At 29.2% G+C, this 26,401-nt stretch overlaps 2 protein-coding genes across 2 annotated transcripts in view; both read left to right on the top strand.

Moving 5' to 3' along the window:
• LOC106682651 (large ribosomal subunit protein eL34) overlaps nucleotides 1–2,406 on the top strand; it is a 6,103-nt gene extending 3,697 nt beyond the window's left edge. The window contains exon 4 of the mRNA XM_014423636.2: nucleotides 2,261–2,406. Coding sequence (XP_014279122.1) covers nucleotides 2,261–2,357 — 97 coding nt within the window. The 3' untranslated portion in view covers nucleotides 2,358–2,406. The remainder of the gene's footprint in view (nucleotides 1–2,260) is intronic.
• Nucleotides 2,407–4,693: 2,287 nt separating this feature from the next.
• Nucleotides 4,694–26,401, top strand: part of tkv (thickveins) — a 158,100-nt gene continuing 136,392 nt past the window's right edge. The window contains exon 1 of the mRNA XM_067052245.1: nucleotides 4,694–4,808. Coding sequence (XP_066908346.1) covers nucleotides 4,718–4,808 — 91 coding nt within the window. The 5' untranslated portion in view covers nucleotides 4,694–4,717. The remainder of the gene's footprint in view (nucleotides 4,809–26,401) is intronic.

Genomic DNA, 26,401 nt, shown 5'->3' with positions numbered 1-26,401 from the left:
TAAATGTATTTGGGAAGTTCAATAGAATTATTTTTAAAATATATGTATATTTAAAAATATGAGTACAAAGTGCAATATGCCACATCTATCACTAATATTGGTGTGATTTAAAAAAAAAAATTGGTTTTATAGAGGATTTAATAATCATTCTAATGACCCTCATAATCCACATATTACAATCATATCTACATAATCCACCCTGAAATAAATACTTTCTGAGTTCGGCGTAAATAAAGTCTCTGTAATGTCTTTCATTCTTAACATTTTTTTCTTGGTTTTATGAAGAAGACCAAATTGTCAGAGCTGTCAATGCGTTATATTCTATTTAAAATATGTTTTTCATCTATTGTGCTAAGGTTGCCTAATCTGGAGTCAAATCCGTAACAAATCAATGGTGAATCAAGTATAACACCTTGATATCCATGACATAATATGAAGGAAAATTTTAGGAAAAAAAAAAGAATACAAAATTATTTTATTTTAGATACTCCTAGTATTAATAAACGTATAAATGTACCATATTCGCTTGAATATAAGTCTACACCTTCTTGTCCTCATTTTGTAAATCATTTTCACAGGAAAATGTAGGGTAGTAGGAATTAAACTGCTAATAAGAAATAAGTTTTAAAATTAATGTTCATACCATAAAAGCAAACCAGCATGGTTGTTAGTACAGAGAACTGCTTAGATAAATGGTATCATAATATATCTTACTATATGAGTTTTGAAGTTTGAACATATCTTTTTGTTTCTCCTCAAACTTAGTTAGGGCAGTATTCTCAATTATAAACAGCAATTAACGTCAACTATTATTCTTTAGGTTTTTAAGGGAGGGCAGTGCCACTGTGGTATGGCACACTGCTACTAACTCCAAGTACCTGGGTTCGAATCCGGCAGGGCAGATAATTATTTTCAGTTACATTGTAGCCAAAAGTCAACCCAGTGGGTTATGGACTGGAGGGCTGAGGTCTACCCAGCCTCATAAAGGGTGTGGGTACCCTTGATTGGGGAAAAATCTGGCAGTTGGGCATGATCTTGATAAAAATCACCTCGTTGTTAAACAGTTGGTCTAAAAACAGTGCTTCCTTACAAAGTACTGAATCCATGGGTCGTATGGGTTCACATCATTATTATTATTCTGTTTAAGTTCCATATATTTTCTCCACTCTTCCATATATTGGCATTTTCTCTTCCTACAATGTGTTAAATAAATAAACAATTTTCAATTATATTTATATGTATTTAGTTTCCCATCACAAAAGTAGCCCCGAGTTTGGTCGAACTTAAATTTTTCTTGATCGAATATAAATATAAGTTGAACCCAATTGTGAGTTGGCTACCCATTTTACAGGGGACAATTTTAGGGAGGAAAACCTGTAACTATATTCTGGCAAATACGTTAATATTATATTATGTATACTAGAGTATGACCTGCGAAACTTACTATCTATTTTTTATATAAATGAAGATTACAGTACATTATAAATCTTCAAATCTATATCTTTCACATTCGAATGAGGAAAATATTCAATACTTTATCTATTGAATAATCAAGAAAAAACCAAAGTTATTTGCGAAACTCTCCTTATCCATCGTCTCTCCATTTGCAGAAGTTGAATTTAAAAAAAGTTTGATATAATGTGGTGAGTTTCGCAGGTCACCTCTCCGTATATATAAATTAAATAATTTACTTCGTAAGACAATATATTGGTTAGGTACATTATTAGCAAACCACATTGAATTTAGATGTTTCTTGTGTGTGATCCCAAGGGGGCCCAAGTTATCTATGAAGGGTATCTTAAGTTCATTCATGGATAACTTAAGTAAGTTATAACTTTTTCAAGAAAAACATATATTTTTTTAAATTATCGGATTATTAAAATTCATTGTCATATTATAATGTTTTTATGGATTATGCACATTATTCAGAAGGAATTTAGTCCTTTCATGAATTTAAAGGAATTCTGTCTGAAAGAGTTGGCTTCATTACTACCCCTTTCTTGCTGTTATTAAAAAAAAAAATGAATGATCTAAATGAATACCACATGGCATGAAAAGGGTTAATGCAGTAAAAAAAGTACATGTTTTGTTAAAATTTTAGTTAGTAGTTAAACTTAAATTTTAGTTTGTCAACAAAAACAACTTTGTAAATTATTCTTGATTTTTAGTTGGTTCTAGATTTTCAGCTGGCTATAATATAGAATTATAAAAATTTAATAAATTTCTTATTAATAATCCCTCATATTTTTTTTTTTTTTAGGATTGTTCGTGCATTCCTTATTGAAGAACAAAAGATAGTCCAGAAAGTACTCAAGTCTCAGCAGCCTTCCACCAAGCCAAAGAAAGCTGCAACATAAATTGTATTAACTAAAGGATGTTTTTAAAAATAAATTTATAAAAAAACAACTGTTTTTTTTTGTTCCTAAGATTTATGTTTTAAAAAAACTATTCTCATGATAGTTTAGTTTATTTTGATGGTTAATGATTCCACCTTCTCAAGAATTTTATATTATTAATATTTACACCATACCCCTGCTTTACATTAATAATAGCTTATCTGACAAAAAAAGTTTAGATTTTATTCTGAATCAATAGTAACCAAAACATAGTACCCTAGACTGGAGTAATAAACATAGTACCCTGGAGTTATCCCATCCTACACACTTATCCTAAGCTAGTAGTGTTATCAGCAAGTCACCCTAGTCTAAGGTACAAGCTACATATTATGACAAATAAAAATGAAAATTTTTTTCAAAATTTGTCAGATGTGCAACTGTTAAAGCAGAACAGTAATTTGTTTGTTTTTTTTACTAATTTTATTGCAGAAACTAAAAAAATTGAAAATCAAAGATTAATTTCATAAGAAAAAATGTTTAAGTAATATTCTTAGTAAATAATAAATGAAAAATATATTCTTTAGAACTAAATTTTTTTCATTGATATTGAAAAATTAATGGTGTTTTGGTCTGACATGATTATATAAATCTACATTAACTGACCCCGAATGGTCACCCAGAATTACAGTAAAGCCAAAGGTCTAGTGATACATGGTTAAGACACTTGAATTATGGAGAACATTTGAAATCTGATCACCCTTTAGGTAATTGTAGGAAATTAGCGTAACTCTATATACCATTTGATACCAATAGATTGCCAAATGCCTTCTTTTCTGCCTAAGATAAGGCTACTAGGATACCTACATAAAAGTGCAAAATTGAAGAAAATATGTGATGTTAAAAAGCGTAGTATGTGTTTCATTTATTGTTTACTTATTTTTTTATTATGCATTCATATAATTCTCAGTGGACATAAGTCCCAGAATATAGTTAATTTTATAAAAATGAAATATGAATTTCAAGATTTTACAACACCATTATTTACTATATGTATTGAATAATATTGAAGGGTAATACCATCCACAGAATGTTAAGAATGATTGAGTAAGCCACTTATTAGCTTAGTAATGATGTATTTGTTAAGTAAGAATACAAATTGGAGTACAACACTACAAGTGAATCTCTATACCATCAATCATCTTCACCTCATATTGAATGTACTGTTAATATGTTTCTCTTGTTTGTGATAATTTATAATTATAATTATTCTGGCAGTACTGAAGAGATCTTTTAGATAGAACTTTACCCTTGAAAAAGATTCAGTCCATGACCTCTCAGGATTTTTTTCATCTAGTTGAGGTAATTATGAGGATGCTCCAGAATCTTAAAAATAAATGAGCAGTATCTTGAAAAAATATAGTCCCTAGTTTGATATTGAGTGAGGGCAGTGAGTAAGCAACTGCCCACTCCATTATCTCTCAGGCCTGGGTTCTGGTCTAGCTGTGGTAGATAATTATTCATACTGTTATACCAGCCATGGAATGACTGGTGTCAGAAGATCCTCCTGAGGCTCACCTAGGGTCTATAAAGTTGATTCCCTTAATTAGAGAAAACATGATGGTTGATGTATAAATGGACCAAGTACTAAACCCAACACCCCTCATGGGTTGTTTGAGTTGGGTAGTGTTACATGGTCTTGGATTGATATTTGTAGAAATTATATTTAACTGATCAAAAGCAACATTGCTAGCAGTACCTGACTCTGTTGATCTAGTTTCTGAGAAATTATGTTGGTTGTGTGAATTTGTATGGGTAACAGTGGTCTAACCATCTACGTTTTTAATATCAATATTTCCTCATTCTAATTCTATTAAAAGAAATTTAATGCATCCAAGTGATATACCTTACATTAGCTATGTTATATTAAAAACTTGCATGATAAAAATGCAGTACTCATATGAAACGCATGGATTCCTATTTATCATTCAGCCTGTGAAGGACAAAATGCTTATTGAAACAATAATATACAACTTTATTCGCATTAAAGAGTTATAGAATGGATTATTGTTGATCGATTATTAGTTTGATTATTTACTATCAAATTTTAGTTATGAAAGAAGTGGTTTTAAACAAAACATCAGAATTTGTCCTGGGCATGGTAAGATTTTGATAACCGGTCGAATTCTCCTAAAAGCAAAAAATAAATGATCGTAGAAAGAAAAATACCATTATATTTAATATAAAATAGTGTTTTGGGAATATTTTCGTCCTTAACTACCAAGACAATTCATATTAGTTATAAGGTTAGTTAAAAAATACTTTATCTATGGCTACACTGTTTTCACCTGGTACATTGTGGGAGGGAGTAGTAATGCAACAAAATGGCAGAACCTTACTTGGTAAATCCCGATTGGGGTGATAAATCACGGTTACTGTTCGGTGTTGGACTTTTACTGACCCAGGGAAAATTAGGTGAGTTTGATTATTGTAATTTTAAATATATATAATTGCTTGGCTATTACTTTTAAGTAGAGTGGAACGAATAGTTCGACCCTGCAGTATTTTGTTTTTAAATTGTTTACAATTTAGTCAGCTGATAAATTGTCGTAATCAACAATAACATTGAACGTTCTAATGTTAAATAGTGATGACTTCATAGCATGAAAATACTATTTGACAATTCATATTTGTTTTAAATGTGACAGCTACTAATTAGGTGTTTTTATTTGTCAGACCTGTTTTTCTAAATTCCTTTTTTTTTCTTAATTTACTTGATGTAACTGAAGGCCTTGTGTATATAAATCGCTGTATTACTTACTATATGATCTGACAGCTTTTGGCAATTCACTAATATTTTCAAATAAATTCCAAGAACAGATATCAAAGATAGTACTCAATTAACTTACTCCCATTGAGATTATCAATAATCAGACTTCCTTGTCCTATCAAATTGCCTAATCTCAACTTATATCTATTCTATCTAGCAATCTTTTTTTTTTTTTTATTACTTTTCCAGTGAATAGTTGTAAATCAGTCATTCATTTTCTCATTGAAATATGTACAGATTGTCCACTGGACCTTGAAAACCAAGTAAAATCAGAGAATTTTATGGTTTGTGAGGCTAGAGCACGAATTTCCTTTCTTGAATCATTATCATTGTTACGATAAATTCACTTTAGAGTGGTATAAACATATGACACATCAAATGTATTACGGTGTGTTCATTGACTTTTTGCAATGATATAGACATTAAATAAAGTGATTAAAACATATTTGATGCTACCACTTCTGTTTTATGGAGTTTTTAATTACTTTTTTGTGTGATTAAGCGGTAGCTATAACTACTCCATAGTTGTACCTACAGTTTTTCCGGATACCACTCCATTCCACAGATATTACCAATCCTACACACTATTACAGCTACATACAACCACCATAGCGCACAATGAAAGACTTGAGACTACTACCACATTCAATTACCAGTGATCTGCACTGGGTAGTTTTGACTGCAAAGGGAAATATACGGACACACACACACAGCTCTTGTTATTTATATGTATTGATAATGACCTGGAAAAGTCAAGGAATTACATATTAAGGTTTTCGTAGACATCCTGTATATAGTATCATTTTGCCGTTTATTATCTTAATGATCTGTGGACTGTCACATACTATAGTTATCTGTACATTAGAAACAAAGTTAAAAGAAAAATCAGTGTTGTATTCGTATTGCTATCCTAATGTGAGTAACTGTTAACTAAATTTAATGGTATTTACTGTTTTCTGATCTCAGCATTATTTGTTCTATATTGGAAGAACACATTGCCTGCTTGTTTGAAGTTGTTACTCAAACTGTTTATGTTTCAATTTAGTGATCATTATATTATGTTTTTATTCAGGTTCTTAGGGACTTTTATCATGTTTCGTTGTAAAGTAAATATGTATATATATTTATATATAATCAGCAAATCACTAGATCTATATTATTTATTTACCTGCTTTATTTATTAAGATCTATTTTAGTTCGATATTTGTTGATTGGTATACAAAAAGTTATAATTTATAGTGAGTAAGCCATTTATATTGGTGATCTTAATGACTTAGTTAAAATTGATTTGGTTCTAACCTTTTGTTTAACCATTAGAGATTATTTACTTCTTTTTTACCTTTTAAATTGAAGATTTTATTCTAATTATGATAAAAATACACTTGAAATTGTTGGGCATATCAGTAGTTATTTTAATCAATAATTTTCTTTTTCTTTCACACTTATTCGCCGAATTTACAATTCTTATCATGTGTTGTAATAATTAAATGATTATTATATGATAAGGGAAAAATGTTTACCATCAGTATATCAAGGAAGTCATAGAACATCATATTGAGGAACTCATTAAGAAGTAGAACTATAAAAATAAAATTATTTTGATTAATCACTGACACTTGATTATTTAAATACACCTAATAAATTTGGAATATCAAAACTACAATGGTATATGCATACCTCATTAGATTTTTTCGTTAAAATACCAGTTAATGTTTCCATTCATGCTATATTTACTGTAATTTCGGCTGCTTACTTGGCAATTGATTCTGTATTTATAAGTAAAAAGTTTGACAAAGGTATTAATTATTCTTTTCTTTATTAATTTCTTACTTAGTAAGAAAGTGGAGCTCAAATTCTGACATCAAAGATTATTTATCATAACAATAACTGAATTGTATGATTTGTTTAATATGCATTCTTCTCTCTTGTTCATAAATTTTTATAATCTATAAAATCAGTTTAGCAGTATCTTTTATAGTAAAGGAATATATTTGCTAATGCATTTATACATTTTATTGAATGTTGCTTGGATAATATTTTCTGAATTTACAAAACAAAGTCGTCAAATTTATTTTTGTTATCAATTGTATTTCATTGACAGCTTTTTGCTTTCAAAGATTTATTTGTTGTAATGTGAAGGTTTATGTTTTATTTTATTTTTCAATCTATATTAGCTGATTCTTTTAATTTTGTTTTTGTTTTTCATTTTTCCTTTTATTAATCATGTCAATGATTTACTTTTAAAAGCAAATAGTATTATCTTTCATATCTTTTTTTTTTTATAATTATTTTGGTATAGTATTTTATCAAACCATTTTTTACTTTGGATTCATTTCTTTCTACTAAAATTCTATATTGGAATTATGCATGTACAGTAAAAGTTGAATTATGCATGTACAGTAAAAGTTGAATTTTTTTTTTTGTATTTTTACTAGTTTATTACTATTACTAGTGTTACCGGTGTCAATAAATAATGTTTTCCTAGATGAATACTGTTAGTACACTAGTGTTTTTTTGCTTTGAAGTAATTATGGTTAACTTTTGCTCTTGTTCTGAAATTACTGTTATATAATATAACAGTTTCTTATTTAAAGGTATACATTTCGTGTAAACATTGGTCATAGTTTTTCAATAGAAATATCAACTGTCAATAATATCTACATGGTAATGAATTAATCTTATATTCATATCATATTTACACTAATATTTCCTTCCTGAGATGTCATATAATCTTTTACATTTTAAAAGTTGTTATTTTTCACCTTTTTACATTTTATTATATCAGCATGTGACCTGACCTGAGCTGACCTAGTCTTCGCATTTAATAATTTCGCATTACTTTAGTAATTTTGGTAAATTATTAGTCTGTGGACTGATAAGTCTGTGGGATCTAAGTCTCTTCTTGTATAAGTTATTCGTTAAGATTATTTCCCATTGGTAGGTGTAGTCGCTATACTGGATATTTGCAAAATTAACTTTCTGACATGTAAGCTCTGAAGTTTTAGACCGACCTTAATCGAATCGAAATTAATAATCTCAGAATTATTAAGTCAGGGATTTATTATTTTTTTATTGTTCCTATGTTAGATGTAATAAAATTAATGTAAATTTCACAGACAAGGCTGAATATTTGGTAAGATTAACCCTATATTGATATTGTCTACGTTAACTAAAATGACTTGAGAAAGTTGATGGTAACCATGTAGGATCAGCTTTCACTAGTGAAGGTGAACCTTTACTGACCACGATCAGTGATTGTTACTTTCTGTAGGCCATTAATGATAATAGTTGAGTTTAATTTCCCTTTTTTTGAACCCTTACCTGGTTATTTTTGATTTACTGGGGAAGGGGGTTACACTAGAGATATCCAATCTATAATAATTAACCGGCGAGTGTCGAACTGGACGTTGCAGTTCTGAGATTGCTAAGGTGACCTCTCAGCTACAATTGCCTCTCATTTTCTTATTCTATAAAGCTGGGAGATTCACTTTGACAACAGTGGTCATGAAGTATGATTAGCTTTTTCATTACAAAACAAAAAGCATTTAGCTCATCCCCCCATCCTATCCCCCAACTGCAGTAGGAAGAATGTGTGTGTTATCGAGCAGATTACCTTTAGGAGGTCGAGTGGATCAAATATGTTGAGGACGGGCCCCAGGGTTTATGGTTCGGAATGTTATGGGTTCGATTCCATATAGATCAGTTAATATTTGTTTATTGGCGAGCCCAAGAAATTAATCTTGAAACATCCACTCTGGTCGGTATAAAGCCAAATCCAAGTAGGTGTTAGCAAAAAAAGGACCAGAAGACTCACCCGCCCCACCAATAATTGTACTAAAATTGTATTGTTGATTTTCCGAAACATTCGAGGTATCAAAGATTAAACGATGATATGTTTAATGTTCCATTGATGATAAAATTCTAAAAATTATATTATCCTTTGAAGGACGAACGTGGCAGTGACCGATTGGTAACTGTTTATCCTTTATTGCTTTATTGCTCTCCTACCATCTGTTTTTGCTCGAGATCTGGAAAAAACGCCTTTCCTACATTTCAAACCATTTTACCACGTGTCGAACATAAAAGCTACCTTACGTTTTTAAGCCACCAAAGAAAAATCTTTTGATTTAGTGTACTTAACATAATTTTTCTATACTTTCGTCATTTTATCCTTATTTTTTAAATTAGTTTGTGCATCAGATTCTTTTACTTTGAATAAGTTATTTTAAAACTTCTGTCTAGAGAACTGCTTTGATTTAATGTATATTAATATAAAAATATTTTCGACTGGGTTGGCTATACACAAATTTTCTCTGTTACATTTCCCTCTTTGACTGTTGTGTTTTTTAAAATAAGTTTATGGATAATTTTTTTTGTAGTCCCTAATATGTATAAAAAAAAAAACTTTGTTTATACACCTTACGAACGTCAACAGAAATGAAAAGTATATGATGAATGTTCCAGTCAAAAACACTGAAGTTCCAATTTTTGTCGAAATTGGGATTCAAGTAGTGTCTTTTGGCCAGTAACATTAAATGAAAACACTTTAGTTTCACTAAAAATTGTGTTTGATGAATTTTAAACGGCGAAAAAATGTTGACGGCATTTTACTAAAACTTGTTAACATATATTTTATTGATACTTTGTTTTTTATAGTATTTTAAAAATTACTCAAAAATAACTCAGCAATCATTGAAATTAAAGTTAGGTCTTACTCAAAATCTGAAAAAAATTTAATCTCGTCATTTTTTCCATTGGATATTTAACTGGATAGAAATAAATTCTAATTTGATTCCAGTTACTCTTGTGCGTTCTGTTTAATAGACCTGACGATTTAGTCCATGATATTTTATTTTCCCCAGATATCTCTTCACTGCGGAAAAAAAATTTATTGCAAATACATATCATTCTTCGACAACGTGAGACAGAAATTCACTAATCTGCTCAGTTTTTCGGATCCAGGCCATAAAAATAGAAGAGAATGATGTTTTCATATCCCATATTAATTTCCTTAAAATAAAGACTTTTACCTAAAAAAAACTCATTGACTCACTTATGTATTTATTGTATTTTAATATATTTTTTATTCCTTTTTAATTAGTATTTATTAATTATTATTTAAGTATTTTTCAATCTGTTTCAATTTACATTTGTTTTATCAAAAAATCTTCATGTTTTTGGTCTATTTTATTAATTATGAAATATTTTGATCATCTAAAATTTATTGACAATTTTTTTCGTATTTTTTTTTTTATGTTTCTTAATATCTACTTGAACCTTTTTTATAGATTATATTTTTAGTTTGTATTATTTTATTTTGTTTTTATGTTTAAACTTACACCAGTTTTTTTTTCTTAACATTTTGTTATTTTATTTACTCGACCAATCCTCTCCTGGCTATAATAGGCAATTTTTTTTTTTTTTTTCACTGGACACTGCATATAGAATAGAATAGACTTATAAAGAAAAAATAATAATAATGTTCACTGATTCGGTAAGGATTAGCTATGGATTTCTTATAAGTAAAATAAAAAATATATAGTGAAGGAGCTGAATCATGGACACCTGTTCCCGTATCTCATGGTTGACCTTTTTTGCCTCAAGATTCGTCTTCTTTTGTATGTGCCTCTTTTGTTGGGAGTGGGAATATAACCTGAGGTGGAGGATTCTTCTACCTTCTTGAAAATCCCCAGAGGTTCTACCACAAAGAACCTGAAAAAATGTCCAGAAAATCGAACTACGAAAGAAAACGTATTACCTTCTATTTTGCCGATGTTCGCCATTTCAGTATCGCAGAATCTTTAGAAATCAGACTTCTGTACTATCCGTAGTTTTGGTACAATTTTTTTTTTCGGGGGGGCTTCACATAAAATAGTATCTAAAGCCATGTTCGAACTCTCATCTGAATTTCTCATTTATTACATTTGATCTTATTTGGTACGATGCAATTGTTGATTGATGTACAACAAATGTATGCGTTTTAAATAAGAATAAAATACCATAATTTTATTTCATTTAAAAAGTATTTGAATGGCTTTTTTTTTTTAAAACTCAAGGCTTTACTTTTTTTTTTAACTTGTCCCATTTATTCTCGACTAAATGACATTATATTTAGACTATGGAATTAAAGGAATTCAGGACAAAGCTAGACGTCCCTTGGGTTACTGATTGGCAAGGCATTCCCTCCTAAAATAGAATACTCTAATTACCTTCAAAATTTATGGGAATTGTGTTTTCCTCTTAATATGTTAAGTGTTTCTTTCTAATGCATAGGAAATATACGAATATATTTGTTGAAGGGGTTTTATGTGAAATTTTGAATATGAACTGAATATTTCCAATATATTTTAAACAATTTGATCAACATAGAACTTAGTTGGTGTGATGATTAATATGTAAACGATTCGTTGTGGTTTTTGCTTCTATGCTATCATTAATATGTTATAAACATATAGCTGAAAATTGGAGAAAAGTTGAAGGTTGGGATAAACACGGTCTATAGTTTTATCGAATTTCAGCTGCTCGACTTTAAATTTTATTCTCGAACGACAAATAATTTTTTTTTGAAATATATATAATTGCTATTGGAAGAAGATAGTCGACTGTATGAAGTAGATTGTAGAAAGATAGTCCAGGTGGCGGTCAATTAAGGTATCAAATAAGTAGAAGAAAACTATTTATTGCTAACTAACGTTTCGCCCCACATTGCAGGGCTATCAGATCGAGAAAAAAAAATATGACAACTGATCGGTATTGATATCTTTATTTCAATCTTATAGCCCTGCAAAGTGGGACGAAACGTTGGTTAAAAATAGTTTTATTATACTATTTTGATACCTTTATTGACTGCCACCCGGACTATATAGATAATTACGTAGTAGAAATATATGCCTTAAAAAAAAAGTTTAATTTTCCATCTTTCTTTTTGCACCCCTTCTCAATTTTCTACACTTCTTTTTTTTTCTTTCTTAGCACATCTAATTGTCGTATTTACGAACTACTCCTTTCGAATTATATACTTTATATTTAATTTCTTTCATACTATTTTATTGATTAAATATATTTTATTTGATTTTTAATAACTTAATTCGAAATAATTTTCTTTTTTGTACATATATTTACTAGCTAGATTTTCTTATTCATTTTCATATTCCTTTCCTTCTTTTTGAATTGTATAACTTTATATTTTTAATTAATTGTGAGAGATAGTTGACCGTGGATGACGTACGAGGAGAAGTTGGTTGGGGGTGCGGTCAAAATGAAAGAAATAAGTTGGTGCTTATTAGTAACTTAGGCTTTTGGATTTCAAGCTAACAGCCCTTATGAAGTCTAAAAACTCTAGCCGAAACGTTGGCAAAATTATAATAATCAAATAAGTTACACCAACTTATTGTGTTTCATTTTCATTGTTTATTCACTAGATGTTCATCATGTTCTTTCCTCTTTCTTGTTATTTTTTTATATTACTTATTCTCGTATAGCCTTTATCTTCTTATATTACTCGGTCTATACATTTTTTTTTCAACACTATTTATGTATCTATATTGTCTGTTATTTTCTAATTGTTCTGTAATTCCTTTTGGTCATCGTGTTTGTTATCTTCTTTTTTTTTATTTACCCTGATGAAGGTCTGAAATAGGCACAAATAAATGAATTTTTACTTATTTACATTCTTCACTAAACGCACCCCGAACCATCTTCTCCTGATTTATACATACCCACGATCAACTATTAACTCATCATTAAATAAAGAAAAAAAGGGAATATAAAATAATATAGAAATAGACTTGGCAGACTTTATTTTAAATTATTACGTTGTTATTTAAATAAACTGTACCCCAACACCCAAGTTAAATTTGGATTATACATTCATACGTTTTGGAGTTATTTAAAAGTATATAGTTTAAGCATAAGAAGGATCACCATTAATTCAGCTTCATAGACTTTGCTATAACGTTTATATTCACGTACCTACGCAACCATTTTATTATATTATTACTACTCCGTTCCTATGGGACGTATCTTTATGCTTAAAGTCTTACTCAATAAATGGCCTATCTAAAACAATGTCGTTGTTATGTTTTTTTTAAATCAAACGTTTCATTTATACGTATTAGTACAGATTAAAACCATAACTTAATTAAGTCCGTACAAGTTGTACATAAGGCTAAAGCTTGTTTATTTTTGTCTGTTCTAAAGATATATTTCTTTCCCATGAGATTTAAACCTTCGAAAACTTGGTCAAACGTTTAACATATGTCGAGGCTTTGATCCAGAAGCTCGACAAGAGAGCCTATTCAAGAGGACCATGTGTCTTCAATTCCCATCAGGCATCCACTCTTCATCATCAAATCATCCTGCCTTAATCTGCCAACTTCCCAATTTTACCGGAAGTATCAATAAAATCACGATCTAACAGTCTCCGCTTAAGCAATTGTTCCTTCCTTTTGACCCTCAATAGGCTGACTTCCTGTGATTTATCCGCATTGAATGGCGCCAACTTAAAATAAAACTTTTATAATTGAGCCGAATTTAGAATGGTTTAATGAATTTAGAATTATTGGCCGGCTGTAGTTTACAGTTGAGATTTGAATAAAAATAAAAACAAGATAATGCTATGGATATTAATATAAAACATACTCGACGTTTATCTTTCGTTTTTATTAATTCAGGTCATTTTTGTGTTTAATATATATTATATTTTTTGCTCACGAAAAATATTAATAAAAGAAGAAAGACAATAAAAATAGAATTAATAATGAACGATACTTATCAAACGTAGGAAAAAAAAATCTATTACTAACACAGAAAACAAATAATTAAACAAATATTTATCAGATACTCTTTTATTTTATTTATTATTTTTAACTATACTTTATCAGTTGTTAAGTTATAATGTTGACATTAAGATATATCGAAGTAAACCTATCGGAAAAAATATCGATACATGTTTAAAATACCGATATTTTTCTTACATTCCTTGTTTCAGATATGATATAGTACATGACATGTTATACTTTCTAAGTCCTTTATATTTTTTTGAAATCCTAATACACGATTTCTTTTATTGAATCTATTTTTACAACTACAGGACACAGGTGGGGATCATGGATACAAATGTGTTTTATAAATAGTCTAGCTTAAATAACGAATTTTCTAAAATTATTTCTCTTAAGTATATTTAATTTTGTATACTTTAAATAAATAACCAATTATCATTGTTGGTAGTAAGAAACAATGGATAAATACAAAATATGAAATAAATAGATAAATAACTTTAGAAGAAAGAAGGAAAAATGATACATGAGTTCGAATCGGAAAAAAACCAAGATCAACCCGATTGCATTGACTTCGTTAGCTTTTTTTAAACTTGCGCATTCTTGGTATAAAAAATGTTAATATTCATTTCAATAACCCTAAAATATGAATGTTCATAGAAGTGCAAAAATATTTTGTTCAAAATTAAGCCTATTCTAGTGTTGATTTTTTTATTTTTAAGCACAAAAATAACGATTACTTTAACACGAGTATTCGAATCCACTCTGCACTTGAGGGCGTATGATGGTAAGTGAAAGTTATAAGATGCTCGCACCGCACCCAATTTCGTTAGTTATGAAATCATATATATTTATGAATGGAATATGGTCTGAGTGCGGTCAAAAAAACTCAAATAGTAAATGATTATACTATTTTTATTGAGCCAACGTTTCGCCACACGTTGCAGGGCTTCGTCAGGGCTAAAAAAGATACAAACACTTGACATAGTTACAAAAAAAAAAAAGAAAAAACATAAGTGGAAAATAACAGTGGTATACAATGAAAAGGGTAATAGTAACAGATAGATAAGAGATAAAATAAGAGAAGAATTATTAAAGAAAGTAAAAATTTAGAGATGAAAAAGGAAAAGAATAAAATCAAATGATGAGACAGAATTTATACCTGTTTTGACGGTAGTCAAAGTTAGAGTGAGTCGTTTGTATTGGGAGGAGTTGGGATGGGAGTTAGCATGAAACAATCAACGAAAATAATTTTAAAGTAAACATTATAAAAAAAAAAATTAAATTAGTTAAACAATAAATGGTAATATACATAATAGAGGGGGAGAAGAGATATTTACAAAATTAAATAAAATTTGAAAAAAAAAAATGGTAATATACATAGATAGAAAAACAAAGGAGAAAGAAAGTATAAAATAATGGGATGCAATAATTGTAAGTGATTAAGAAAGACAATATACCAAATGAGTGGGGATACAGAGAAGTGTAAATTATAATGGAAAATTAATAATAAAGTAATTAATATAAGTACACTTAAGAAGGTAACATATTAACACATATTCATGTGTTACCTTACATCCTTACAAAGTACTGAACCCCTGACCCCCCCTTCATGAGCTGTACAGATTTTTTTATTATTATTTTAATTATATAGTACGATTTCCTTAAATAATTATTATTATTTTACTTGAATGCCATAACACATATGATCTTTTGTAGAAATAGTAACTACATAAAAAATAAAAATTGGACAAAATGTAAAATTAATGATTATTTAAAACAAATTTACAGTGAGGGGTACTAGACCAACCGTATCGGCAGTGACCTTCTGCTGATAAATACATATTGTCCTTCAATCAATTGGTTACAAATAGTTCTAATGATTTTCAAAACAAACTGCGCTTTATCTAACTAATTTTAAATATTTATTTACTTTTTATATTATTAGTCGTAATCTAACTTCCTAACGTTGAAGTTTTAACTACTTAAAAATTTTAAGTATTGAAAATTAGTTAAATCAAAATAGATTAGGTAGATATAGTCCAGGAGCCCGTGAGAGGGAAGGTAATTTCACACGAATTTTTTATAATTATTTTTTAATGAATAATTTATATAGTTAACAGTCAAAATTTATGAAGCTGTCAACCATAGTTAGGGAGAATAAAGCAAAGAGGGATGTATCAAAACGATAAAAAAATAAAATAATTTTTCATTCGGAGTTTCAAATCTTTAAAACTAACTTCAATATTAAAGAACTTAATAGGACATCATTTAAAGTAAATTTGCTAGAATATGAGCCCCAATAGAGCTGTTTACGTTCAGAGTTCTCGAGATACAGGTTTTCAAAAAATAATTATTTTCTTTTTCAAATAAAGGAAAATCAATATTTTGAGAATTTATTTTGGCAATCATTCAAACAACTACACCTAGGAACAAAGTACAGATGTTCATTTGACAAAATAATTCACTTAATGTTGATTTCTAATTTTTCGGAAAAAATATTTTTGGTTAATGAAAAAAACATATCTGAGAAAGAATTAAATGTGCCGAGGCCTAACACAAGAATTAGTGCAATTCGATAATGTTTAACTTCGTAGGGAGTTTCCGTGATATTTGCCAAAATAAATTCACAAAATTATGATTTATCCTTCAGAAAAACTGCATCTCTTGAATATAAAGATCTCATATCTTAAAAAAATTACTCTACTCTTAATAATGTCTTATAATTCTTTTTTTTTTTTAAAGATATTTTTAACAATATGTAGCTCCGAATGAAAATTTTAGATTTTTCTGGAATTAAATAAAGTCCCTGAGGACCTTAAATACTTCTATATTGTACTTTTCGTACATTTGCTGTATCAGTTTTACAGTCTAGGTAAAAATTTTACCTTTTTCTATCAGCAAATATATGGCAAGTTTTTCTTTAATTGAAAGAACTCAAAAATTTATTGTAACTTCTGAAACTGCCGCCATTTTTTAATCCTCCTTACCACCAATTTTGACTCTGAACAGTTTTTAGTTTTTCATAAAAGTGATTGAAAATTTTAGTTACTTAACTTCTTTTTTTTCTTGTGCTCTTGTACTATAAGTTGGAGTAGTACGTGTTGCGAAATAATACTAGATATGAACTGAAAAATAAAATAAAAATGTAGTCAACACCTTCAAGGTATTCTACAATACTTTACGATCCGGGAGTTGTTTTTGATCTGACAATAAATATTTACTCGATTTATGATTAGCTAGGTTATATTTATATCGGGTGCTATTTGAAAAGAGAGCAAGTTGTATTAAGTAGCAGATATATCAAGGATATCCTTATCTCTTCGAAATCCTCCTTAATCCTCTTCCGTTCTACACTTCTACTCAGTTACTCTCTCATTCCTTTCTATATAGATATAACACCTAAGCTCAATATAATCATTAGAGACCAAATTTTTGTGCAGTAAATAACCGTAAAACATGCAGTTTCAAACCCAAAATAAAATGGTGCTGTAAAAACTCAAAATGTGAATGAAACACTCGAATCCTGCATTAATCAACTTTATTGTTTAATTTTTAATATTAAGACATAGAAAGCTTACCTAACCTTCTTTGAATAAAATAAACTCTCTATATACTTTTTAAATTTATGCAAACATACATAAAAAACTAAAGTTTTGTCCATGATAGAAGAGCTATGAAAAAGCTAATTGTATTGAATGGTTTTAGTTTTTTTTTTTTTTTTTTAATTTATTTGTTTGTTTTTAATTATTCTTCTGTTGGGGCTATTTTATTTCTATTTATAAATATTTTCGTTTAATTTGCACTGAATTGTGTAATGGATTGAACGTGAATTGCGAATCACTGGAGAAGGGAGAGTAGAATAGAGAGAATAGCGTAGATAGAATTGTGAACCAAAAGATAAAATAATGAAATAGGAAATTGTAATATAACCTTGTGTCAGTAAAAGGACGATTTTTTTTTTTAATAATATAAAATTTTTTAAATAAATAAAATTTGAAATATGTTCTAGATTTAACGAATAGATATATTTAATTATTGTCTGAAAAAATAAAAAAAAATTTCATCTTTGTTAATATATGTTAGTGTCTATATATCCAATTATGAATTGATACGGCTTGTGTTTTAGCAACCTAATGTGTTTGGACAGCACTGTTTAACAAAGCTTTTCTTTTCTATTATGAAGTCTGTAATTAAATTTTTCAACTTCTTTTAATTTTATGTTTTATGAAAAAATATTGTCTATACTGTCTTATATTATTTATGAATTATGTAAAAATAGGTTTCTGTCGAATAATTGTTATGTGTGGGGGAGGGGAAGGGGGTAACAAAGAAAAATCAATGGCTCTGAGTATGCTCACCATATTTAGTGCATTGCATATATCTGGACTGGCATTGTTTATTTGATTTTTAAAAATCTTGAGCTTTGTAAATATTTCATTATCCAATTATTTCATTGTAGCTAATAATGGAATAAATCTGACAGGTGTTTCGGAAATACAGGAATAGATGCTCCAAACCAAATTTAATTAGAAAGGTTTATTTTTTATTTTCCTTTTGTAAAAGCCCTTGGCAGAGGAAAAAATACCTTCTCGAGCTGGAGGAAGATCGTTAGTATAATTTGAGGGAACGGTAATAAAACGGATCTCCTCTTTCATTGCCCCGCCTCGAGTCCTTTTCTATCTCTTGTCTTGAGATAACAATCTCCGAAACCAACTCTCATTTAGTCCAGGAAAATAAAGGTTCCTTAATCGGATGGAAACGGATTGCTGGCTATTCATTGGGTATTGTATTAAAGGGAAGTTAAATAAATAATTTATTTTACTGCACCTTCTTGATAAAATTCATCGACTAGAAGTGTCACGTGATTTTATCATTGCGTCTCTTTCTTTTTTTTATTAAACGTATTGTAAATCCATTTACAATCAAGTGATCTTTAACATTTCCTTGGTCTTATCATCACTGCAATTGTTTAATAGAGCTTAAATGATGAATTTTCAAAAAATATCTTCTAAAGTACCTTTAATTTTGATAATTTGATAAAATTAACCATTTTTTTTTTTTGTTAAAAATAATATTTAAAAAACATATAAATATGAACTATAAAATAATTCAACTAATCAACTAAAGGAGAAAAACGGAGAAGTTGATACAGAAGTCTAGAGACTGGAAAATCGGAGACATCCGAGCGTGTACGAATTCCCACGATCGTTATCATTTGTGCATACGTGTTTGTTAAATAAAGCTATTAGCAATATCACATGAATACTAATAATTTTATTTATTTATTTAATGCCAAATTTCCTGAGTCTGCTCAACCTCTCTTGTTATATATTTTTAACTCAAACAAGATGTGGAAATGTCCAAATATGAAACAAATGGAGTGAACATTATTTTATATCTTAATCATTCCTTGATATTCGATTTTATCGAAAAAGTTGCTGCCTAACGCCAGGCGGCATGATTTGTCTTTAATAGGGGTATTCATGATTTTTAGTTTAACTTGTTAAAGTCTGTTAAATGAAGTAATATTTCCTTCTTTTACCATGTTAAAAAGGAAATAACATGGCTGAGAGTCTGTTACTAGGTCTGTTAAATGGAGAATGACGTCACGCAACAGACCAGCTGAACTCGTTACCATTTTATTTGTTGTGTTAGGTTACTTGATCGTGGTTTGTGTTTGTATTGTTTTGAATGTTTTTATAACTAATAAAACAATGGATTACAATAATAATAATCATGTAATGACAGTTGTCAATTACCTCATCTTGATTCTCTTCCTCATAAATTAAAAGATCAACAAGACACTCAGTTGCCAAACTTTCACACAACATCCACTTTCCACTCAATTTAGGCATGATTACTTTAATCAAAACATAGAAGTAAACAATAACATGAAGTTTTGTAAGGAAAGATTATAAAACAAGTTGCTTAGAAAATACACTGGAGCTCTTATGCATTTAACATGACTTTAAATATGGCTGCTCACAACCCTATTCTTATAATATTTAACATGGTAACATTTTACATTTAACACAACATCATGAATACCCCTAATATGTGTTCTCTGTTTCGTACTATTTTTCGTTTTTTAGCAAGACTGAACGCATACATATAGACCCACACACAAACCCTTTTGCGAGACTGGTTGGTTATTTGGACTTACTTTGTATTCCATTTATAGGCATGTGGAAGTAACATATTATTTAAAAATAGGCATAACCTATATGTTGGAAAAGTGAGCCCTGATAGGTTGATTATAAGGCGTTCATCTTTTCTGTTTTCTCTCTTACACATAATTCAACTAAAAATTGGCTAAAAAATAACTTAATATCCTAAATTTTAAACGTTTTTATCATTTTCTCGAAAATTGATTAAACTCGTTATATCAATCTAGATTTGAGTGTTATTTAATATCACCTAGGTCCTGTTTTAATTGACATAGACTGATAGGTCTTAAATGTCGAATTTTCAAAATAACCTTTGAATTTACATAAATTTTGTTCATTGTAAATAACCATGGTGATATTGATATGTAATATACCGTTGGAAAGCCAAAGATTTTAGAAAAATAATAATGATAAATTATTAAATAATAATATAAATAATGGCTGATAAAGTCATAGGAGGTAATGAAAAGTTTAATTGTATTTATTTATTTAATACCCGATCAGCGTGGTGGGCCTTACATGGTTAATGTAAGAAGTACCTTTTTTTTTTATAATTGATTATGGGTGGGGTAGAGTCTCATACAAAAGACACCCCTAACTATATAAAATGTTATAAATAAATTAAAAATTAAGATAAAATAAATAGATTAAAATAAAAATTCCGTATAAAAGATAAAAGCAAAGTTAATAACAAAAACAATGACGTTTATGAATTTAATAAAATAAAGAATTGATTTCTAATGAGAAAAAAAGAATTTATTTAAGAAATAAATGAAGAGAAAAAAAAAGAAATTAAAATAAAATTTTATAGCGACAATAACAGAACTGATAAATATAGAACTTATAACATGATGTCCTGCAACAGCCTGGGGTTCAGTCTTCTGGTGGTGGTTGGGTTCCTTAAGTTGCTGTTCACTGCTTCTTTAGCCGTAGGTAATTAATATTGGAAAAAAGTGCTAAGAAAGCATAAATTTACTAAATTTCTAAACGACAATCATTAGTTTTATTTCCTTTTATTTATATATATGAAATATTAATTAAGGTAAATTGTTGCAATTACATAGATTCAGTAGCAATAATTGAGCAAAAACTAATTTCTTCTAAAAATAGAGTAGCAAGTAAGAGTTATGTGATGCGCCCACTGCACCAGATTTTTAAAATCAAGATTGTTTAATTTCAAATTATCAAAGTGACTTTAAAAGCACATAATAATCTATTTCTAAAGCCCCCAAAACACAATTTTTCTAAATAAATTTTGCAGACTGAAAATTGCTCGTTTTGCATATTTGCACTCAACTTTCAAACGTGAGAAACAAAATTCTTTCTGGAGTCCTGAACGGGACATAGAGATAAGATTATAATTTAGTTATTTATTTTCTATGACTGAGAATATCCCAAACGGCCAAGACAAACACTGATTTAGATATTTCTGTAATCAGTCCCGAGTCAGTATTGTGGCTCCTGATAGTGAGACCCTGACACCCATTTAAGTATTACTGGGGCATTAACTTCTGTCCTTCCTATATTGGTATTGTCTTATGGTAGATTATCTTCTTCCCCTTCAGAAACTTTAAAAATTTGCTTAATTGAATATTGTAGTCAAACTATAATCAATTTTAATCCTCCCCCTTCATTGAAAAGCAATTATCATTGTATCTGTTCATGACGAGGTGAAATCCTTGATGCTCCTTATTACGTTACAAATAAACTCATCCACAAAGACCTTAACATTCCATATGTTGCAGATTTGGCCCAAAACAGATATGCGTCTTTTCATTCAAAACTCCTTACCCATCCTAACCCATTAATTCTTAATCTCTCATCCTTAGCAATCCCTGATAATCCTCCGAGGCGTCTGAAAAGATGTCCACGGGACCGTCTGATTTAGATTAATGCTTGAAGTACCACCTATGGGTGGTTCCTTCCCAAAATTTTCAATTGTATATGAAACATACAACATATTTACTTATTGTATTTATTATTTGTACAGTTGTAAATCACATTAAATAAATAAATTTAAAAAAAAATTATTTTTCAACTAACCTAACCACATGGTGGTTGCCAGTCTCAGTATGGATATAATCTAAACAGCTGAAATTAAATATTTGTTATTATCCCAAGGAAAATAGTATCTGTTTTTAATTTTTCGCTGTTAAATGGGTAATCCCTTTTAAAAAGGAATGTTTTCCAATTTTTCAAGAAAGTCAAAAATTTAGAAAAAAAATCTGCTAACCGAAAAACATTAGGAACCTCTGCTCTAGATGACTCATTTTTGACAAATGTGTCGAAATATCGAAATCTGTTTTACAAGCGCATATTTAAATTTTTTTGTTTCTATTATTTTGGATCCGACCAACATATGTTGTCATCTTGTCGGACCATATTGAATGTACAAGCTGTATACATAAATAAGAAAAATATATATTATGAGTTGAGGTTTTACCCACAAGTTGAAATGGTTATTCAACTTTGATATTAGAATTTCGTATCGTATTTTACTACCTCCGTCTGTATCCACCGTAATCACGAACAGATACAATGATAATTTAGTTTTACTGAAGAGGAGGTTACTAAAATGTAATTTGGGTTGACTCAAGTGCTTAATTCATCTACTTCTCGGTTTCCGACTGGAAAAGAAATCTTTCGTAAGACTATACGAGGTATAGGAAAGACTGAAATTATTATCTCATAAATACTTGAATGAATGTCTGAGTCTCACTATCTTGAGCTACAACGCTGACTTGTGCTACTTTTGTCTTATATGAGTCATCTTGAGAAAAGTTTGTTATCTCAAGAGCTTATGTTGTCACGTTATAGAATTTCAGGGAACGGCTGGAAGTGCACTAACCTAGTAAATTCTTACTTGGCATCTGGTATAATTTTCACATTGAGATTTGAGAAGTGTATCTTTGGTTAAAGTGTCAAGATTTTGTTGCAAAAAGTTGTTAAAAATTTGTTTCATTATGAACTGGAATCGATGAATAATCCTTGGATCTTATATATCTCTTTCTGTAAAATACTATTAAAGTTCAGAATTGTTGAACCCATAACTTCATGCTCTTAAGTATCAGTTAATAACACTCAACTGAATAGATCCGCTACCTTGGACTACATCTTGACAAACGAACTTGGAATTCTGACTAACAAAACCGAAAACTGCTGGGTAATGCCGAATATTACAATACTATCTAGACAAACGGTCTGAATTTCCAATATATTACAACAGACTAATTTACATGACTATAATAAGGCCTATTTGGATGCGGAGTTGAACTTTGGGGCTCCAATAAACAATCGAATTCCTCTCATATCCAATCCTAAGAATCCAAAATCTCAATGCTTTTACTTTGTCACAACTAAAATCATCCATAATGACCTAAATGTTCGATTTATTGCCTATTTCGCCAGATCCAGATATCAATCCTTCCACAATAAACTCCCTAACCATCCAACCCCATTTGTTTCTTTCCGTACTTCCTCTTCAATACGTGATAATCCTCTTAGACATCTGAAACGAAGATGGCTTGAAGATCTACTCTCGAATTGTTATTGGAGTTCTACCAATGGGTAGATGCTACGCACGATATTAGGGGTATTCATGATGTTGTGTTAAATGTTTAATGTTACCATGTTAAATGTTATGTGTATAGGATTGTAAGCAGCACTATTTAAAGTTATGTTAAATATTAAATGCATTAGAACTCCAGCGTATTTTCTGAGCAACTTGTTTTATAATCTTTCCTTCCACTATTTCACGTTATTGTTTACTTCTAAATTTGTATTAAAGTCATTTATTACAACATATCTAAATTGATTGAAAAGTAGAAGTTGTGTAAAAGTTTGGCTACTGAGTGTCTTGTTGATCTCCTAGCTTGTGAGGAAAAGATTTAAGATAAACTAATTGACTACTGTCATTACACTATTATTATTGTTATCCATTGCTTTATTAGTTTTAAGCCACTAACACAATCAAAATAAAAACTACGAGCAAGTAACCTAACACGACAACAAACAAAATGATGATAAGCTCAGCTAGTTTGTTGTGTGACGTCATTCTCCATTTAACAGACCTATTAACATACTCTCAACAATGTTATATCGTTTTAACATGGTAAAAGAAGGAAATATTTCTCCATTTAACATGTTAAACTAAAGATCAGGAATTTCCCTAGTACCATCCCATTGCAATATAACTATGTATTACAATTGTATATTTCAATAAATAAATAACATTTAGGAATGATTAATTTTGTTGGCAAATATCGCTATTCAATTTTTTTTTTTCTATCCTGTGATTTAGTCTAGAGTTAATAAATTGGTTAACCCAGTAATACCGGAGTGGGAGATCATTAGGTTCGGGCCGGTGCTGCTAAGAGAATTGCCGGCAAGGAACCTTCAAAGGGCACCGCTGATGTGTTACCATACTGGCTAATCACTTTTATTTTAACTACCTCCTATTAATCAAATGCATTCTCTAATTATTATTCTCATAACATCTTTTGTTTTATTTTTCCCCTCGCCATAGTCTTATTCTTTTCAAAGCTAATTGCCTATTTAAAACTTTGACTACCGGTAGGAAGGAAGCTTAACGTTTTGCTAAGTTGTTCAATTTTGTTTTTTAATTTTTAGTCCTGATATTAAAATATAAAAATAACGTTAACTCATTAGTTGTTGAAAATTATCCTTCTTTCATTTTAATGATATTCAGTTCTGTAATCTAGCTCCATTTTTTAAGTTAAGAAATTTTTTTAAGTAGATAAAAAAACAGTTTTAGTGTCATAATTTAAAATCTAATGTATAAAAATCATCAATATAGTTCATCTAGATTTTATCTCTAAATGTTCAGGATTTTCCCGGGAAAGTCGTAGGCTATTTCGATTACTCCGGTTTAAAACAAAAAGTTATGTACAAATCTATGCATTTTTTGTGTCTAGCTCGGAAAGTATCCATTTTCTTCATGGTTATTATATCCTAATCTACTTGTATCTTTCTGAAGAACACAAAAAAAAAATTACTGATTCTATTAAATGATTTTATTCAATGAAAATTAGAATAACATAATGAGGATTTCAGAATAATAGGTCATAAATTGTTTTATGAAAAAGTAAATCATATTATTTTATAGCTTCGCCTGAAACCCTTAAATACCATTTGAAAAAAAAAATAAAAATAAAAATTAAAAAATATTCACCTTGATTTATTTCGAGGATTTTCTTTGTGACTTGGTGACCTTTGTTTATAAATCCTTTTTCTTTTATTCAATTGTTTATAAATCCTTTTCCTTTTATTCAATTCCTACTTTAATACAACTGTTGGAAAGCTGAATTTCTGATTTCATTTTTTACCTATATTACCACCATTTACATTTAATGCCATTTTAAGGGCAGGTTATTATTTTCAAATATAGACAACTTTTCAAATGTTTTATTTTTAATTTCTGGTTCTTTTTTTGTGGAAAAATTTCTGGATTTTTTTAAATAACCGGTCAGTGCCCTTTAGTACAGTTTATTGAGCCCTAAAGCTCTCCCAAGTTTCGTGTATATTGAGTCAGATTGAAGTTATTTCTATTTTTAACTATATATTTGTATTATACAATGTTATTTACCTCTGTAAAATAAATATAATAAACTATTAATCCAATGTGTAAATAACTGAATATATTAATTTATATCAAACTTTCAATTGTATTCAATTAATCCGTCTATATCCTCTAGTATTTATTTAAATTTAACAAAAGCCTAAAATTCAGTTATTTTCGCTCTGAACTACTGAACATTTATTCCACGATATTTCTTCATATATCCTTAAACTTTAGTGAAGGATTAAAGACAGATATCTGTCGTGCAAATTGTCTTACAACAGTGAGAAATTTGGAAAGCGATCGTCTACTCGATGAACAGTTGAACGTTGTAAAAGAATGGTAAAAACTAGAGATTATTGAAATATCAAAAACAGCACCAAGATTACTTAATAAATATTTTATCCTATCGCATTGTTATTTAACTTATTCCATGAATTATTTTATTGATATCTGTCTATCTCATTAAAAGTTTTACCCAAGAAAAATGTATCTCTTTTTGCCTGTAAGATATAAATTGCTTATCTCGTCGCTGAAGACTCCATTATCTACACTTATTGCCCATTAATATTATTTATGTAATATTTACTGATTGCTGAGATATAAATTGTGATAAAACAGAAATTCATTACTGTCCAATAATAATTGTTGGAATAAATTTTAATGATTAAGCCTTAGAAGAGAAGATAGTGGGAAGATGACAGATATATATA

The sequence above is a fragment of the Halyomorpha halys genome, unplaced genomic scaffold, assembly GCF_000696795.3.
Source record: "Halyomorpha halys isolate HHAL.00 unplaced genomic scaffold, Hhal_1.1 Scaffold433.1, whole genome shotgun sequence".
In the NCBI taxonomy this organism is placed as follows: Eukaryota; Metazoa; Arthropoda; class Insecta; order Hemiptera; family Pentatomidae; genus Halyomorpha; species Halyomorpha halys.
The sequence above is the reverse complement of the archived record's forward strand: the minus strand, read 5'-3'. Positions and strand labels throughout refer to the sequence as shown.